Raw genomic sequence first — 19,561 nt, forward strand, 5'->3', positions numbered from 1 at the left:
TTTTCAAAGCAATCACAGCTTTGATGGGATAAAAAAGATAATTCTTTTGAATCATAAATCTGCTTTTTTGAAGTAATCATATTGCTTTATAGTGTCCGTGAGCAAAATAAACTGAGTTTGTGTTCCCATCTCTGGAGCTCCCAAATCAGGGAACAACAGTGTCAATTTAAAATAAAACAAAATTAATTTAACATATCCAGGATTTCCCATTTCAAAAGCTTTTACAAGTCATTTAACTGTTATCTACACTGCAAAGAAACGCAGGCGACGCTCAACCAAGGCAGTCATGTCTTGTGGTTGGTGAGTTACCTGCTAACCTTTCTGACAGTCATGCTAATCGAATCTCTGAAGAAGCACGTGGGTAGGCTGTGTGTGCGCACATGTGTATAACGGGCCGTGGGCCAGTGGAGGCGGCAAGGGAGGCACGGGGCAGGGGAAAACCCCAACATAAATACATCCACTTCCCGCATAACTGTGCAAATGGCCAATTATCTGCACTACAGCAGATTACTAACCTGATAGAAAGAATGAAAGCTTCTTTCTCCTGGCTGTTGCACAATCACTCGAGACTAAGAAAAAAAATTAAAATTGTTAATCTGAGAAGGTACTCTTAAAACAAAACAGAAGCCACTTTCTCAGAGAGTCCTCTATCAACAGTGCATCTAAATGTCCCAAGACCCTGCAGAGAGTACCCATCTAAAATGAGGTTTCCTTTATGTGGTTTTCTGTATAATTTTTTGATAATTCTTTTTATTGCTTAAAACAGAGTTCCTCCCCAAATAAGGCTATTTTGATTTTTAACCTTGACCCTAAAGATGGAATTTTTTAGGGAGGAAGAAATTGGAAGCAGAGAGGGTAGGAAGGACATTTAGAGACAAACAGTCTCAACATGCCCTTGCCCAGGGTCTGTTGGCATTTCAAAGAGCAAGCGGTATAGCCTGCCGTAACATCAGTTAAGCAAGACCTGTCTGTGGAGACTCCTGCCTCAGGTGGTTCCCAAAAGACTGTCATTACGATGCTGCTTTTATGAAAATGTATGTTCGCTCACAGGGAATCTGCACATAGAGTGAGGCCATGGAACATTTGCAAACGGCAGTGATAATACCTGGCATTTCCTGTCCTTTTCTAACTGACTCTGGTAGAAACACTTAATTTCCTTAATAGTCTGACTTCAATTTAACAACCATCCTTAAAACTGCCATAAAGGATGCCACAGACAAATAGAAACTAGAAGAAAATGAGATTTCAAGTTAATTTGAATAAAAACACATGGGAGTATCAAATCAATATGCTGTATACCTTAAACTTACACAATGTTATATGTCAGTTATATGACAATTAAAAGAAGAGTTGTAGCTTCTGATTGTTTGAAAAGAGCGTTATTTCCAGTAATGAATGTGACAATTCTTCTATAATGCATTAAAATCAAACAAACCAAAAACCCCAAGGCACATGGGAGGTGGTGCTGTGTACAAAGGGCAGAAAGGATTAGTCTGGGATTGGTGTTTGGTTAAAACGTACCCAGAAGTCGCACGGTCACATACCACTGCCACCCCTCCCCCATCCATATACCTAAATCTTTCTCTACAAAGCCTGTAACTTTTTCAACTTGATATTGTAAGTGCTAATAAAAGAACACCAAAGGAGAATATCTTATCACAGAAAGCTAACTGAAGAGCTGGAAGGGAGGGGGAACAGTATTAAAACCTACTTTGAAGCAATTAAAGAAATTCTATAATTAAGATTTTAAAAATATATATTCAGCACTTGTAAACGTTACCCCAAGAAATTAAGCCTTTTACCTTCTCCAGTAAGTAGTTATTGATATGTCCACCAATAGGGTCCCCCTTGAAATCAAAATTGATATCCATGTATTTTCCGAACCTGCTCGAGTTGTCATTACGGTTGGTTTTGGCATTTCCAAAAGCCTCTAAGACACAGTTGGACTTAAGTAACATGTTCTTCACTCTTGAACACAGACAAATGAAAGTCATTGTAAAAAGTTTTTAAAAGGCTGGATTTTTAAAAAACTAGATTTCATTAAAAGACATGCAAATATTTATACAAAGATGTGCACAGAAGCATTGTTCGCTACTCTACACGCGCACACACATACACACACACACACAAATGTCCACCGACAGGGATGAACAAAAATCAATTTTTGTTTCCGAGTATATGTGCTGATACAGAAAGATGTCCAGAATATATTAGTGAATGAAAAGCTGAGTTGCAAAATAATACACATTGCAGTGTGTGTGCGCACACACACGTGAGGGCATGTGCTTATGCACATGCGTTAGTAAATGCTTAAAACCCTGGAGTGAACAGCACACTTCGCTACGGTCACCTAAGCTGATGGGGTAGGTAGGCTGGGATTTCAGGGAACGTTTACCTTCAACATAATGTGGTAATTTTTAGTTTTTCTTTTAAATGAACTTTTTTTTTACATAGAGAAAAATCTTAGAACAATATGTTCTGAAAAGTAAGAATGGGTGAAACAGAAAATCACACATTTTTTTAAAGTACTTGCTTATAAAGCCTAGAACTGTAAAATTGATTGTACTTAGTTATATGTCATCTATGTGGTCTGTATTAGTTTAGAAATTGCTCCTCACTTCTGTTTGAAGCTGTATGGAATCTTTCTTCGGTATCAGTTAATTCACTCTTTATTCAATGATTGCTAATCTTCTACAGAGCAGTCTCTCCCAATGGATATATTTTAACTTCATCCTCCTCCAGTCTTTGTTTTATCTCACTGACAGAACTCCTCTTACACGCACATACCTGCAGAAGTAACTTTGGCCATGGAACTAACCCGATGTAGCAGACCAACTGTTCTTCCACTATGACTGTAAGTGGCCCTACAACCTTCCCTCCTCTTAAATGAAAGTATACTTTCAAAATGTGGGAGGAAGATGCTTCCTTATGGTAAACAAAGAAAAGTGTCTATAAAACTATGGTCAGATATGCTTGTGAAAGACTGGCTGATACTCATGTGCCTTACTTTACTACACCAAGTTTAGAAATAAAATCAGCTTAGTTCTTAGCCTGTTATTCTCCTGACCTCTTAAGGAAATTTTAAGAAATTACTCATATTTTTTGTCTTGTTAGATTGCAAAGTCAGAATGAGAAGTAGGAAATGTGTCACAATAAATAAGAATAACTCTTTTGATCTGACCACCCAGTCCAGCTGGGATGAAAGGGAGAAAGCCCACATCGGGTAGTGTAGTCTAAGTTCTCTTCTCTCACAGCAAGCCAGCGTCCCTTCTTTCTACCCATAAAACTGATGTCGGAGGAGTGTATATGGAGTGTCACTCTTTAGTGAACGAATACTGAGCTTCAAAGCAGCAGCTCTGAAAAATCTTTTTCCTCTTCAAAAAGTCCACACCACGTGAGAAAGTTGAGTCATATTGCTTTATAGACGTATTTTTCTTTCTTTTTAAAAAACGTAGCTATTCATTCCTTACACATTTATTAAGTGAACACTACATGCAGACACTGCTAACTGCTGGGCCCCAGGCAGTGCGCGGGAGCTTTCTTACTCATCTCACTGTGAGTGGCAGCCTGGTGTGGCTGAAACCCTCTTAGAAAATGAGTCATGCTGAGCACTTCTAGCACCAGGACTCCAGCTGTGATGACTACCGCACGGGCCTGCCTCCCAGAGCCCCCTTCACTCTCAGAACCAGGGGCTCCTCAGGACAACAGTTTTAAAAAGACAGAAATAGAAGGAGCAAGCAACCTGTGAGGGTTCGCACCACAAAACCTACCCGTGTGAGTTATTATGTCTTTGCTGACCACACACATTTAAGGAAGCAATTATAAAGTAGAAAGGGGATACTTTTCATCTGTTACAGAATAATTTCATTTTATTTTATCTTTATGTAAAGCTTACCATATAGTCAGCTCTTTCCTATTAAAGACAAATACAGAAATAGAGTGATATAAATTAAAGTAGAGACAGCATACAGTAAGAGAATAGAAGTAGTCTGCCATGAATAAATGATTGACACATATCAGAGTTTAGGTCTAGTCAATTCTATCAAGAAAGTAAAGCTCTAATCAGCATTCCCCCCATTACCGTTCGATCTCGGCTCGCTGGCTGGGGTTGGTGATGGCTGCGATGTACTGCATGATGTACTTGCTGGCTTCGGTTTTACCAGCTCCACTCTCACCTGGGGAAATCGTGCAAGGCTAAACATCACAGTTGAAACCAAGAGTAGGCTAAATTTTACTGGAATAATTAGAACTTTTGATGTTAGTTATTTAATTAAAATCCCTATGTTTCAAGGTTTGCTTTTTTGGAGTTATTTCATCCTGTCTTGATGTGGTATTACTTCTGAACATGTTGAAAAAAATTAAATTATTGTAGAAGTAAAATAACAAATAGATTACAAATCACGATTTACTTAGCAAAAAAGTCAAGAGAGGAAATGTGATAAACTAACTCCTTAGACTAAAGTCTTAGTACTTCACAGTGACACTTAAGTCTAGTAGAAAAAAATCAAATTAGTGGTTCAAACAGCAGCCACAGCTAAATTAATATAACCTTATTTTCAATAGCACTATTTCTTTTCATCTTAATGGGGACAAAACAATTCTTTCAGAAAATGAAAATCAGAGCAATTTTGGTAAAAAAAACCCAAACCATCAAGCAGCAGGTTTCAAACACATGGTGTCACTGAAGAAGCATGACAACCGGTAAGAGGGGGAAGAAGGGATCGATTTACAATTATCTACCCCAATTTTTAAATGTTTATGCCTTCCAACCCCCAAACTCTACCTGTAGAAATTTATGCTATGGAAATAATAAGATACTAACATAATAAAATAATAATAACCATCAAAGGTTTTAAAAGTCTTTCTGCAGACTATGTGTCACAGCTAAAATCTGAAAATAACGTGCCCACGAGCAGAGGGCTGGGTAAATAAATTATGATTCAGTGATTCAACAGAACACTACACAAGTCATGGGACGCGCTACTTCTATAGTGCTCTGCTGAAAAGATGCCCGTTACATACTGCTAATGAAAAAAACAACAGCAGCTACACCACAATTCTGTAATTATGCATTTGTCATATAGTTATATATGCACATGTGACTATGTATATTTCTACACACAGACAAAATGTATAAAATAAAACACCCTTGTTCACAGCTGTCACTGATGGAATTTTGGCGGGGACGAGGTACTTGGAGGGAGGGGACTTTGTATGTTTACTTAATACTTATATAATTTGGGGGGGTGTTTTCTTTTTACAATCAGGCAATATTGCTTAACATAATTTGTTTTCACAAAGTGTAGTCCTAGGCTATAATTCTCTAGCTCTTAACACTAAGTGAGCTAACTTTTCTGACCCTTAATATTCCCATCTATAAATGTTTCAGAAACACAGCTGCTGCTTTACTTACCACTCAGAGTTGTTTTGAAAACCAAAATGGAATAAAGATCATAAAAGGGTTTTGAAAAGTATAAAGCCACTGTTGCAAAATGTGATGTGTTATTAGCACCGAAAGAAGTTTCCACAGTTGGGGGAAGGGCCTCTGGGGTCAGTGGGCAGATATTTTTCCTGTCCCCATTTTCCTCGAAAAGCTCAGCTTTATGTCGACAGTTCAGCTCCACTTCTTGGGCAAATGGGGTCTGTCTCCCTCCTGGTCGGGCACCCCCAGCGCTATGAGCCTACCATTGGCCTGCATGCCAGTACGTCCCTCAACACTAGCTCCCGTTCACCAATCTGACTTAGATTTCATTCTTCATTTTTGGTAACTCAGGATTTCATTTCTCAGTTTCCTTCTGTCATTATTTAAAATAATTTTGGTTACAATTTATCCGGTACTTCAAGTGTTTGAGATGGAAGGAAGGCATTTCTGTATCAGCTCAGGCTACAAAGTGACTAGAAGTCCACCCAAACGTAACATGTATTCGTAAATGAACCACGACTAGAGAGTGGTCAGAAATGACAAAAATAATTTAGTACTTAATGTTCATCACATCTTTTTCTTCTAAAAATCGCTTAAGCTTCTAACTTCAAAAAAAGGTCTAATGAAGCATTTGGATCCTTAAGTACCTAAGAAGTTAAATACATTCTGTCCCCGGAAGTACAGGGGCAGAGACTGGCCCCTCCCCACCCCATACCTGATATCACAATACACGTGTCTTTTGACCGCCTCTTCATGGCCTTGTAGGCAGCATCGGCGACAGCAAAAAGATGAGGCGGCCTCTCGTACAGCTCACGTCCCTTATACTGCTCAATCGTCTCCCTCCCGTAGATGTTCAGTAACCTGTACGGATTCACGGAAACGACCACTTCTCCGATGAATGTGTAGATACGCCCCTTTTCAAATCTGTTTAGAAGCAAAAGAAAGGGAAGAAGTAGCTGGGGTTATACAGAAATGCTGTTTCTTTTCTATGAGTCTCTTATCTCCCAGAACATCCAAACGTCACAGGAACAATTTCTGAATTGACATTTCACTGGTTCTGAGTGTACGTTTAGAGACAATGTTTGAGGCTGAGCTGAGATGCTGCTGTTAGAAAAGGCCAGAAGGGGTTAAAAGTCAAGAAAGAAGAAAGAACTTAATTTTTTGAAGGCTGGGGATTTCTTATTTCAAAACATAGAGGGGTAAGAAGTGGGGAGAACAGTTGAAGACAACCTAAGAGCTCTAGGAAGAAAAGAAATAGAACTCAAAACAGTTCTTGAATCTACTTAGCTGGACTTTCGATTGTATGAAAAAAGGTCCAGACACATTTATTTCTTTTCCCTCTTGAAACCCCACTAAAATGTCAGTAAAGGAATAAAAACAGTAAAATCCATAACAGAAGGGATGGTAGAGGAGACACTTGTGGCATAAGTCCAATTCATTTTTTAAATGACTGCCTAAAACTCCATGGTGTAGATACATTGTTATTTATTGAACCATCCCCCTTCCTTCCTGCTATTTTGAGTAACACTGTAGAAAGCACTCTTGACACACAATCTTACAAATCAGTGCTTTCATTTCTGCAGGGTAGACTGCCAGGAATGGGTGAGCTGCTTGCAAGGTATATGTATTTTTAAAAGTATGTATAATATGATCCCACCTTTTTACTATAGAAGGCTAAAAAGCCGCCCCATACATAATTAGTATATACAATGGTACACGGATATAGTTTATAAATGGTTCCCTAAATATGGGAGAATATTGAAGACGACATGCTATGCTTTGTGTACCCTTTTATGCATACAGTAGGGTGAGGAGGAGGAAGGTCATGCGGGTAGTTGGAAGGAGGCCATAGCAACAAAGGGAAGACAATGCCCAGCATCCGTGATATGACTGTGATTGCACAAAATTTTGTGTCATATTTACAGAAAAAAGTTTAAATTTAGAAAGCCCATATGTATCTACTATTACGTATTAACCCACATATATAAACATATGTGAACCAGAGCTAGGCCAACAACACCCAAATGGACAAGCGGTCACCACCATCACACTTCACCGGCCCAGAGCCACAGATAGGTCACTTCCAAAGCCGAATGCAGGGACTGCCGGACAGACAAAATGCTGACATGCACAGCTGTCATGTCTCTAAGCACTCTTGTTGTGGGGCCAGCGTAGTGGGAGTAACTAAGCATTTGGAACCTTAAGACAAAAAAACCCCCTTAGACTCCTTCACGCTGGAATAAAGGCTGTGGCTATAATTAGGAACAGAAACAAACAGATGTTGATAATGTCAAAAATAAATTAAAACCAAGATTTTCATCAAGTAGTTAGTATATGTTTAAATAGGAGCCATTAACCACTTTCAGGTTTTCTGTGCGTTTTTTACCGCGGTGGCTTTCCTACGCATCCTCTTATTGTTAGACAGCAAGCTTATACATTGCTACAAGCACGGACTGGAGTCCTTCGCATCTAGTTCTGAATGCTCACGTGCTCACGGAGCAGACTTAATAGCAGAGAGACCTTGTGAAAGCTACTTAACCTCCCACGCGCTTCAGTTTCTTCATCTGTAAGATGGTGATAATTATCATACCCCTCTCTCCCCCTGGCACTGAGTAAGTCCTTTAAAAAAGGCAATTAATTTTATGTTTCCAATTATGCTCTGCAGGAAGGAGATTTTTAATAAATGCTTTTATTTTATTAACATTGCTACTTAAATCACAGCAATCCCTACACACAAGGAATTCATTCAATGATTATAATCTGCTTCCCTGCCTCAACCGTCTGTCAACTGGCAGCCACAAGCAAATGTCTGCACAACCCATGTTCTACGACACAATTCATGTATGACTCATGTTCTACGACACGACCCATGTTCTACAAGACTCATGTTCTACGACACGACCCATGTTCTACGACACAATTCACGTTCTATACGACTCATGTTCTACAACACGACCCATGTTCTACGACACAACCCACGTTCTATGACATGACCCATGTTCTACGACACGACCCATGTTCTACAACACGATCCATGTTCCACGACACGACCCATGTTCTACAACACGACTCATGTTTCACGACACAACCCATGTTCCATGACATGACTCATGTTCCGACACTACACATGTTCTATGATGCAACTCATGTATGGCCCATGTTCCATGGCACGACTCGTGTTCCACGACACAACCCATGTTCTACGACACGACCCATGTTCTACAACACGGCCCATGTTCTACGACACGGCCCATGTTGTACGACACACAAAAGTAGTAACAAGCTAAGGTTCACTACCCAAGCCTTTCTAGCTTAACCTTCAAATTTGCATGACCTGCTCTACAGGTGTCTTCAAGGATAAAAATTAAAAGAACAGCAAGCTTTAGTTTTAAAAACGCTGTCAAAACAGAGGGGGGCGGGGAAGAAAAGGAGGATATTAGGGAAAAAATGACCTCATAAGTCTGGAACTTGGTGACTAAGAGGAACAGCAAATAACATAGGAGATTAGAATGTTGTTCTAAGAGTCCAGGTCTGTCCAATTATGTATTTTCTCTGAAATTCCATTTTATTTCAAATAGGATTATTTTGTTCATCACAAGTTCTAGGCATCATGGTTGTACAACACAATTAAAATACATGAATAAAATTATCAAATGCATAATTATTAGCTTGGAAAGAGTGGCAAAGATGCAACAAAATACAATATTAAATACAAAGCTTCAGCAATTTACAAAACGTTAGAAGCTCATTTGAAATTGGTAATCAAAGATGAAACTTTAATTTTGTTAGGCTTAAAATCACCACTAGATGGTGCCAGTATATGCATTAACACCGATCCAAGACTTCCCACGGCTTTGGGAAGCCTCCGGGTATGAAGCCACAGGCACTGAGGTAATGCGGTCGGGTCACCTGCTCGGTTTGTCTGCAGGAGGAATTGCTATAATTATCCTAGAAAACAAACGGGATGATACCATCTCTTACAAGAGACCAAAGAAGGAATTTCTACAACCCCCACCTCAGTGTGCAGTCCTTTTGTAACAAACTTTTATGATCTGTTCCTCAAATATTTGTTTAATACCTACTTTGTGCCAGACACTGGGCCTGGCTCTGGGAATCAAAGGAAGAAAAAGAACAGGGAAGTACTCTAAATAAATAGTAACGACACAGTATGATAAGTAAGATAATAAAAACACGTACTGTGGTGGCACAGATTATCACAACACACCCCTTCAATGAGGAACCCCAAAGAGTAGAATGCACATTGCACAGGAGGGCACAAGGCCACTGTGTTCTGGCCTTGAGGTTCTGCTCACTTGACTCTGCTAATTACCCATCAACACCCCCCCCCCCCCCCCCCCCCCGCTTCTTTGTACGTCACCCTCACGTCCCCATTGGTGAGTGACTTGCAGTTCCCAAGAGCACCAAGACATTACGGTTTGCTCACGGGGTTCACTCTGCCTAGAACACCCGTCCCCCACCTGGTCTCTTCTTCCCCCCCTGCCTGGCAGGTTCTCACTCCTTCAAAGCCCAAGTATCAGCCCCTCTGGAAGCCGATCTTGACACTCCACCTCTGACGCCAGTCCTCTGGTATTGGCTCTGTTCAGACAGTTCCTTTCAACCCCCCCAATAGTTAAAACAGCTGAACAGCAATTGATTTTTAACAATTTCTTTAGGAAGTTCAAAAATACTTGTTAAACGAGCCAGATGTTTTCTATTGGCTTCTGAATGAATGAGGTTCTAAACATTTTTTCAATTAATGAGCAGCAATAGAGAAAATGTAAAAATGCCTTTGGAGGACAACAGTCTTTCCAAAGAACAGGAATTCCGAAATGTTTATTTAAAAGAAAACACAACCACCACGGACTATTTCCAGTTGCGGAGAGAGCACGTAGAGCCCAAGGTGCGACCTGGCAGCAGAGACACGTAAATATGTGCGGTGGGTACTCTTATCAACCTCGTGTAGGAAGCCGGGAGCTGGGTGGCTGTGTGGATGGCACTTCAGAACACTTCTGGAGAACTAACAAATGCAGGAGGTTGGCTGGTGGCTCCGCAGGTTGCTGGAGAACGTGGTGAAGTAAAGGATGAGCTCAGGGGCTCAAAATGCCCTGACAGCGTCTGCGTGTGCCCTGAAGGAAAGAGCTCACCTCCGACAGCCCAGGGCTGAGAACCTGACAAGCGCAGGGCGTGCGTCCGGCAGGAGGCAGAGAGGAGGACACAACAGGCACAGCTGCGGTGTCTGCCAGAAACACAGAACCTGAATCCAGTCGGGGGAAACACAGGACAAACCTAAAGTAAAGGACAGTCAACAACATAACTGGGAAATTTTGCAGTCAAGAAAACAGAGAAAGGCTGTTAACATTCCGTATTATGAGAAATATTATTCCAGCAAGGAATAATATTGCAGATGATAAGAAATCAGAGACACAGCAGCTAAATGTGATGCACGCTCCCAGGGAGTTTCTTGTAGTATTCTTGCAATGTTTCCGTAAATTTGAAATTACATCAAAATTAAAAGTGGTTAATAAACATCCAATTTCCAAGCTTCTTTATATACTAGGTTTAACTTTTTACTACTTTTGAATAGGCCACACAGAGTAACAGGTTCAAAGATATAAATGACAGTGACAAGTACTCGTCTCATCTTCCCCACAGCTGCCCTCATCCGTTTCCTGTGGGCTCTTCTAGAAACAGTTTATTTGCCCACATGCATACACATACATACAGCTTTTTACATAAGTGCCTTTTTCTCTAATTAAAGTGCATATCTTGAGATAGTTTCATGGAAGTGAATAGAGAATAACCTCATTTTTAAATGCCTGCAGAGTATTTAACTTTATGGGTGAATATACAGTAATATGATCAATCTTCATGGGAAGGACATTTAGGCTGCGACCAGTATTTTGTTAACTATGAGCAATGCAACTATGAATATAATAAATGGTGTGTATTTCTCTGTGCGTGTGTGCATGTACGCCTGTAGGATACATTTCTAGAATTAAAGCTGCTGGCTCAAAGGACAAGTGTAATTTAAACTTATGACTTATTGTCAAAGTATTCTCCAAAGAGGTTGTAGCAATTTACAGTTCCACCAATGTGAGTTTCTGTTTCCTGGGTGTGGGTTTTTTAACCAACAATGCTGGCCCCTTTTGAAAGGCAGTTTTACTTTCAAAGTACACAGAACTTTGACCCTTCTTTACCGATGCCCCAAACTTCTGCAGTGCTCTTTAGCTTGCTGCCAACTTTCAGTAAGTTTCAGTTCACCTTCCCCAGTTCTTAGATGAGAATCTCTCCCAAGGCTGAAGGCATCTTGTTTCGGCTGCTTCTGGCAAAATCACAGTGTCCCTGTGATGCACTCAATCTGTTTTATCCCCTTTGTTACTCTGTGCGTTCCTGAGATGGGCAGGGATTACGCACCAGAAAGAGTATGAGCTTTAGAGGCCCACAGCCCCGCAGCGCTGGGTTTGAATCCTAGCTCTGCTAGATACTGATTGTGTGTATTCATAGACATCTGAGTAACTAATAAGGGCCGGGCACTGTGCCAGGAGCCCGGGCTATGGAGAAGAGTAAGGCATGGTGTTACTGTGTTCAGAGGTCTGCGTGAGCAGGCAGCGCCGTGTAGTTTGTTTCCCATAGTTTATGATAGATGGTTTAAAATTTGCCTATTTCTATGTCTTTCCCCTCTTACTCTCATTCACCTTCCTTTCCTTCATATCTCCCTCCCTGTCTCTTACACACACACTATCACACTGTTTCATAAAAGATTGAAGACTAACAAAGATAAGAAGGATGCTAAGGAAGCTTAGAGAAATGATACCCAACCCAGCTTCAGAAATGGGAGGGTGCAAAGGCAACATCCTAGAAATTAAGTTACTTGACATCTGAACTATTTATGTGATTACACAATCTCCACACAGGCAGCTCTGGGCACTTCTAGGCTTAGGCTGCCTTAAGAGCACCTGGAAGAGGCTGGTTTATTTTGAACTTTTATTAACGTACTCACCCTTGGAAGACAACGCTGGAAAAGCACCACCACAGCCCACCAGGGTGGCACGCAGGTGCCCCTGGTCCCGCCCCAGCAGAGGAACGGGTGCCTTCAGAAAGGGCACCCCGACACTTCACGGCAGTGAGCACTCAGCAGCTCGATGACTATATGTAAGCTACTTAACCTTTCCGTGCCCCACTTTCTTTTTTAAAGCTTATTTCTCAATTACAGTTGACACACAATATTTATTAGTTTCAGGTGGACAACGTTCTGTGTGCTAGTCACTCCATCTGAAAAGGGGGACAGTACAAGGATCTACCTCACAGGACTGTTCTAAGAAACGACCCTCCTCCGAGCACTCGGCACACTGCTGGCGTGAGGTGCGAGTGCAAGGGTATGGAGTCCTAGTTTCATTACGAACAACACTGCGGGCTGTCTGAACAGCGGGAAGCGCCTTCCCCACTCGGGTCCCAGGGTGCAGCACGTTGCATTGCATCTGTGCCCTGTTGTTTATCTTCACAGCAAGGGTCACTTTTGTTAGCAGATGAATTGCGATCCCACTTGGCCCCTGTCCGGCAAGCAGTCTTCTAGGAGTTCATAAGGATCCTCTAAAGCCCACTCTTTCTCCACAACACCCTTTAGGCTTCCTGCAGGGCGTCAGAAACTAGTTAGGGGCGTGGCAGCGGCTTCACGGACGCCCTGAGCTCATGTCTTAGTTTTCTTCTCTAGAGCAACATCTCTTCCCGTGAGCAGCTCACAGGTACCAAACCAGCAAGTGTGGTCAGGAGACGCCTAGCTAAATTTACTTTTTTAAAATGTATTTTTGCAATGGAAAAAAAAATCTATTTTTGATAAATGCATTTTAAGATAAGGACTGCTTTCTCAAAGCACATTTCTAGTATTTAGTGAGGCATGCCTTCGGAGAAACACATTAACTTGAAATGTTCTTACTGCTGTCTTTAATTTTATTTGTGTTCACTTGTTCATTCATTCAATAAACAGTTATTAGGGCCCACGTTCCAAGCCCTGTGCTAGGAGCCACCGGTAGAGGAATGGACAGGCAGAGAGCCGTCTCCACCGTAATGCAGGGTGATGAGAAGGACAGACGCTCAGTGGGGGCTCCAGGAAGGGGCGACAGAGCATGCACTGTCCCGGTGGAGGTGGGTACAGGGGCTGGAGGAGCCAGAGCGGAACGATGTGACCGCACTGCAGCACAGATGGCACGGGGTGCGAGGGGGGCTGCTAGAATGCGCAAGAGGCCTTGCTGGGGTTTTGGACTTTATTTCAAGGGCAGGGTTTTAAGTATTGATCCCATTTGCTTTTCTGCAAGCCCCTTCTAATCGCAGGGTGGAAAGGACTGAGTACCTGGTGACAGAGCAGTGGAGACGAGAAGCAGGCAGGGTTTAAGAGATGAACACCACTGATGAGACAGGGTAACTTCCAGGATGTGAGAGGTGAGAAAGCGGGAGGTGTCGGGCTTCTCACAAGAGCAATGGAGCAGACCACGAAGCTGTTCACTGAGAACAGGGACAGCAGAAGAAAAGTCTAAGAGGAGCTGTGATTTAGGCAGGCTACGCTGAGTCTCACTCACCTGAGAGCTACCCAAGTAAAGCTGTCTTTGACTTTTCTTTCTCTCATTGTCTAATTAAACCTGATCCCTTGGACACGAAGGGAAAAACACAGAGGAGAGCAAACACAGAGAAGGAAACCAGAAATCCTCATCCATCAAAGTGGGCAAATGCTGCAGGAAGACCACATGGAGCTGAAAAGCAAGGAAAAGATTTTAAAGAGATAGGACATAGATCTGGGTTCTATTTTAAATTTTTTTAGCAACTGAATTTGATCATGTGAATTTGATCATGTTACTCAGTGACTACACATCCCTGGTGTAAGGAAACAGTAGAAGCAAACACAACACTCCCCCCATAAGGGCCTTTATACTAAGGTCCCAGGCAATGTGGTTTGAAAATTTTAAAAGACTAGCTCTTGGAACACTGTCTAGATAAATCCCTTGACTATGAAAGCTACTTTTATCAATGACCACAACTCATTCACGTGGCAAAAGGAAACGGGACGCTTCACAGTCCATGTCAATGAAAATAAGGTAAGTCTCAACATACAGAAAGTAATCTCTCAGATATGGAATAGCAGATCATGCCCACAGATCCAGCAGGCTGGGTTGACATCTGTAAATAGACTGCTTTCCAGATTTTGCTGTTTTGTCTGCTGGGGCTTCTGAAAAGGGTTCATCCAAATTTCAAGTCTGTCACTGTAAGAAGGATGTTGGGCACGCACAGGGCACTCAGTCACCCCGTCACTTGACGACAAATGAGTTTCTCTAAGGCTGGTGTGAGGACATTTCCACACTAGGTAGAGAATCATTGTTAGGTGAGAGCACCCATAAGTTCAACAAATGAATCCTGAAACGGTGCTGTTTTGATCTGGCAAGAAAAGCTGTCCTTTTCATGAGATTATAAAAGGTTTATAGCTTACCCAAACCATACATGGAACGCAAATTCTTCCGGTCATCATTTGTTACCCTATAGCTTTTAAACAGTATGTAATCATTTAACTGACTGAATGATTTTGCTAAAATTCTAACGGAGGAAATACAGAGGTTGATGAACTGGACCACAGTTAAACCACTATAAGGGACTGTAAGAGTCCTTAGAAGCTATAGATCCTCAGACCAATAGATAGAGTTTAAATATTCATATGCATTTAAAATTAGTAACAAACCACAATGAAGATGTTATATATTTTACAATGTCAGTCTATGAGTCAATCACAATAGCATTATTGATCAATGAACTGCTGAGTGCCTGATAATGACAGGCACCAAGATTTAGACCAAAACATAAGAATGAAACTTTCCTATTAATAACATGATGCTGTATTTTCTCTTCTGATGAACAAGTAATATCTATAATTTCTCCAACATAGGGCTCAACTCCTATGTTTACTCCTTTCCATCCATTTCATTGCAAAGATGATTTCCAATTACAGTAACCATTTGGCCACTTGGCATGCCTAGGGAAGTAGTTAACTGCCTTTTGCCCTAACCAAGGACTTAGTCTATTTATAAATCAATACTGCTCAGGAAAATGCAGGATACCTGGACTGGTGTCAGAAAATCCTTTGACAGGAATGCACAATCATGTGAATTTATAACCGTTATGCTTTTTAAATAATACTATAAATCACTTATACTACTGTACTGAGCACTTTCAAAAACAAATAATCCCACAGTTTTCTGAGGGCTGAAACTCAGTAGGATAAATTTAGGATTCTTACCCCACCCCACCTCCTATTTATACTGGCAGGAAGCCTTTTTTACCTTACACTGTGCTTAGATATTCCACTCCCTGGGGCTCTCTGGGTGACAAGGAAGCCTGACAGGTACACACTGTCACTTTTTTTTTTTTTAACAACTATGCCTAACTTAATAAATGACAGAAAGTCTAATCGGTGCACTACATCACTTTTTAGAAACTGTAGTTCCTTATCCCAATTTTCATAACATGTAAAGGCTTTGATATATTTAAAGCAAAGTTTTCCCAGGTGTTATTGAGTCTTGGGGCAACCAGACGGGAAGCTTTTGGGTACAAGCTGAGTGGCAGTTGTTGCAGGAGACACTGAAGAGAAATAAATGGTTAAGCAGTCAAGTGAATGAACGATTTCCACTCCAGTGACTATGACAACACCTGTTTGTAAGTTCAATAAACAAAGTCACACTGAACTGATATTTACTGTGTACCTACTGTGCCAAGAACTATCTCAGGTGTTTTTCACGTGTGTTGCTAATTACATTTATGAAATATTAATAGAAAATCTTCCAAAACCTTCTTTTGTGGGTATCACACACCCAGTTACAGGTAAGAAGAAAACTACCATGGTACATTTAACCAAAAACCTTGGAGACATCTGAATTACAAAGCAAAGCTTTCACTGGCCTTGGAGGGAGATCTACGTCTACTACGGAGGGGGTTGTGTAAGGGTAGGGAAAACTGGAGAGTCTCCAGATGCTCCTAAGTTACATGTCTGGCTGTTGTTTCTGTTGGGCCACCGTAGAATTGAGCAGCAAAAGTATTTACAGAATGAACAACTGAATGGCCAGAAACTTTGTCAGCTGGTTCTCCTTGGCTTTCCTTGTCAGAAGTCTGTAATACCCATTAAGGCCACATTTCCTCATGTAAAGGTTGTTTTTTGTTTTTTTGTTTTTGTTTTTTTTTAAATAACCTCCCTGTGTCTAAAGTAAAGTGAGGGGTTAACTTCTTTTCCCCTATCAGCAGCGTAGAATTCATGTCATTTCGGGGGCCTTGCTTTTGGACTGTGGACAGCAGCCCTGGGGGAAGGAGGAAGTTTACCCTGGCACGAGTAGCAGTCCAATGCTGGGAGTGTCTGCAGGCATGAAGAGCGTCTACAGTGCCAATCTGGTGGTGCTGTCATGCCTCTGATGCCAACAACTCCCCGGGTGACCTACCAAAAGCTGCTGGGAGAGGGGGAAGAAATAAAACGGAGTTGATACAGTCAAGCTGCTAAAATAAAATCAAGTAGGTTGAGGCATGAGGATATGATTCTATTCCTGCTTTAACGAACCTGGGAATTTACACTTTTGGACTTTTCAGCGCATCCATGCCTAGAGACATATGTGAATCCTACAGATGACTCTGAAGATTTTAGGAAAGAATGTTCATGTGAAGGACTCAGGAGAGAATGTTTGCATGCACAAACCACGTGATGGCATTATCCAGACCACTGGTCATCTGGAAGATCACCATCTCAGACCGATGCAGAGGTGAAAAATGCAGGACTGAGTCTTCTCGAAAATGTACTTTTTACTATAAGAACTCTCAATTTTTTTTCTTTAGAACACCCGGCAGTGTTTCCAATTTGCAAACCCTAGGACCCTTGAATAAAACTTTGCCATTTTTAACTTTACCAAAGCCTCCTAAGTCTTTTGTGCTCAGCTGCCACTGCTCCTGGGGCCCCTCAATAATGGCTATTCATTGTGAGTTGTTACGGTGGAAAGGAAGCAGCTGAATTTGGAGGGATTTAACGGGGATATAAAAAAGGTGAAAGACATCAACCTAGACTACTCTGCAGAATTTTCATCTTAACATGATATTTCAGGTGCTGTGTTTTACAGCTTATCCCTGTTACTTTGTAATTAAGTTTTCTAAGAAACTGTGAGCCAGACTTCTTTTTTTATTATTACTTATTCCTGGTGCTGTTGGGTCCACAGGAATTTTTACTAAGGGAGGAGGGACCTGGAACCATTAAGAATTTCATTAAAAACCAAATCTCCAAGTATTAAATGGGCCCATATTCAATTTCAAAAATCAACACATTCCAAAGACAAACATGATAATCCACTACTCTGCTTTATCCAGCCAGTCCTTCTCCACTTGTGAAAACAACTAAGTGTTGTCTATACTCAGGAATACCAGACATCAGGAAGTGAACTAAGAGAATAAGAATGTGGTGGCAAAGGAAAGAGTCAAAAACTAAAAACAGATCAAATACATCAGGAAATGGAAAAAACAAATAATTTTCCCTATTTTTTTTTTTTTTAGTTCCTAAAGCAGGAACTAAAAATTAAATCATTTTTATGGCTAGATCAAACCGAGAATTTATGTAAGTGGATGGGCTGCCAATCCAACAAGACACTATGATATTTGTTTTTGTTTAAGTGTTGCCCCAACTGTGAGTGGGAATTCCAAATTCCATCGACCGTTAAGAAAAGCGTTGGTTGCCCTCAGAAGGCAGTTGTCCTTGAGTTCAGCCATGCTCATTTAAGCAGTAAACAGTTTCTCTACACTCTGCATGTCTGATAATATTACATTTGAAAAAGTAAAAGAAAATGTAAGCCTACTTATAAATACTGGTATTTCCAAATTTTTACTTAAATCAGTTCCATTGTCCTCGCTGAATAAGAACTGAAACTAAACCATGTAATTAAATAGCTTAAACTATTAATATTCTTATTTTATAATTTCAGGAAATGCTTTGTCTCAAATTTTTGCTTATAATTTGTCTAAGTTTAAAAAGTCAAGGATTTGGCCAGCTTGGCCAGTGTATTTGGCAGAGCCAGGGCTGAGGATCCAGCTGGCTTAGTCCACTGGTGTGGCGGGGCCAGGGTAAGGACTCCGCGGCTGCGGCCAGGGTGTCCAGCAGGGCAGGGGCCGAGGAGGTGGCCCGCAGGGCGGAGAAATCAGTTACACACAGAAGGATTAAGAAGATACGTAAATATGCGGAGGATGATGGGAGCCAGGCTCCTTACTGCAGCACAAGGAAATGACAAGTATGGAAGGGAGAAGGCTAAACGAAACCTCGTGATATTGGATTGAGATGAGGGATATCAATATGAACTCATGATACTTACTATAAACAGACAAAGAAGTAGAAACACCCAAGTATATGTGTGTGTGCATTTCTCCCCTGCCCCCTCCCCCACAACTGTGCTGACGAAGTCCAAAAGCAGTGACACAGCAGTAGCAACGACCACACCTATTACCCAGATCTTGATTTCTACATCCCACACCAAGGCTGAAAAAAGGCTTTTTGGAGAAATGGCTGATTTCATCACTGGGGCAGGGAAAGCGTACGATGTTGAGCCTGGACTTGTACTGAGCCAGAAAATAAGAAGGTTCTCAAAGAATGACAGGGACATGTCAAAAGGACTGCAGCTAGATGAGAGGGGCTTCTACCATCCAGAACTGGGACAAGCAGGTTTGCTCATCTGCAAGAATAAAGAGAATGAGTGGTGTTGTTGACCAGGATTTATCTTTGTCCTCTGTGGGTGTGTGGACGACAGCCTTTCTCTTCCAGCCTTCTAGGAGATGCATACCCTGGGCTACCCAAGTGTGGGGCTGCACTGACATAAATCCATCACCGCACATGACCAGACAGGTCAGATCTGTGGACAACGTGGCTGCTTTTAAAAAATATCTAATATGTGGATGCCTACACATCAGCAAATATGTATACAGTCTGCTAATAAGGTCCTTCTTTGGATGCAGGGAGGCAGCAACACATCCATTTACATGCTTTGAGTGCTTTCTTATGTCAGGGCACTAACCATCAGAGGCAGAGGCCAATTGTTTTGGTTGTAAATGCATACAAAAATATTCTTCTAAGTTTTAGTCTTAATATCT

General features: G+C 41.3%; 1 protein-coding gene across 2 annotated transcripts in view; it reads right to left on the reverse strand.

The window, feature by feature from the left end:
* Positions 1–19,561, reverse strand: part of MYO1D (myosin ID) — a 310,477-nt gene that overhangs the window by 224,613 nt on the left and 66,303 nt on the right. For both annotated transcript variants that reach the window (XM_053911384.1, XM_024564798.4), the window contains exons 2-5: positions 6,138–6,346; positions 4,082–4,175; positions 1,803–1,968; positions 516–569 (exon numbers count right to left, since the gene is read on the reverse strand). In XM_053911384.1, coding sequence (XP_053767359.1) covers positions 516–569; positions 1,803–1,968; positions 4,082–4,175; positions 6,138–6,346 — 523 coding nt within the window. The remainder of the gene's footprint in view (positions 1–515; positions 570–1,802; positions 1,969–4,081; positions 4,176–6,137; positions 6,347–19,561) is intronic.

Source organism: Desmodus rotundus, chromosome 9 (genome assembly GCF_022682495.2).
Source record: "Desmodus rotundus isolate HL8 chromosome 9, HLdesRot8A.1, whole genome shotgun sequence".
NCBI lineage: Eukaryota > Metazoa > Chordata > Mammalia > Chiroptera > Phyllostomidae > Desmodus > Desmodus rotundus.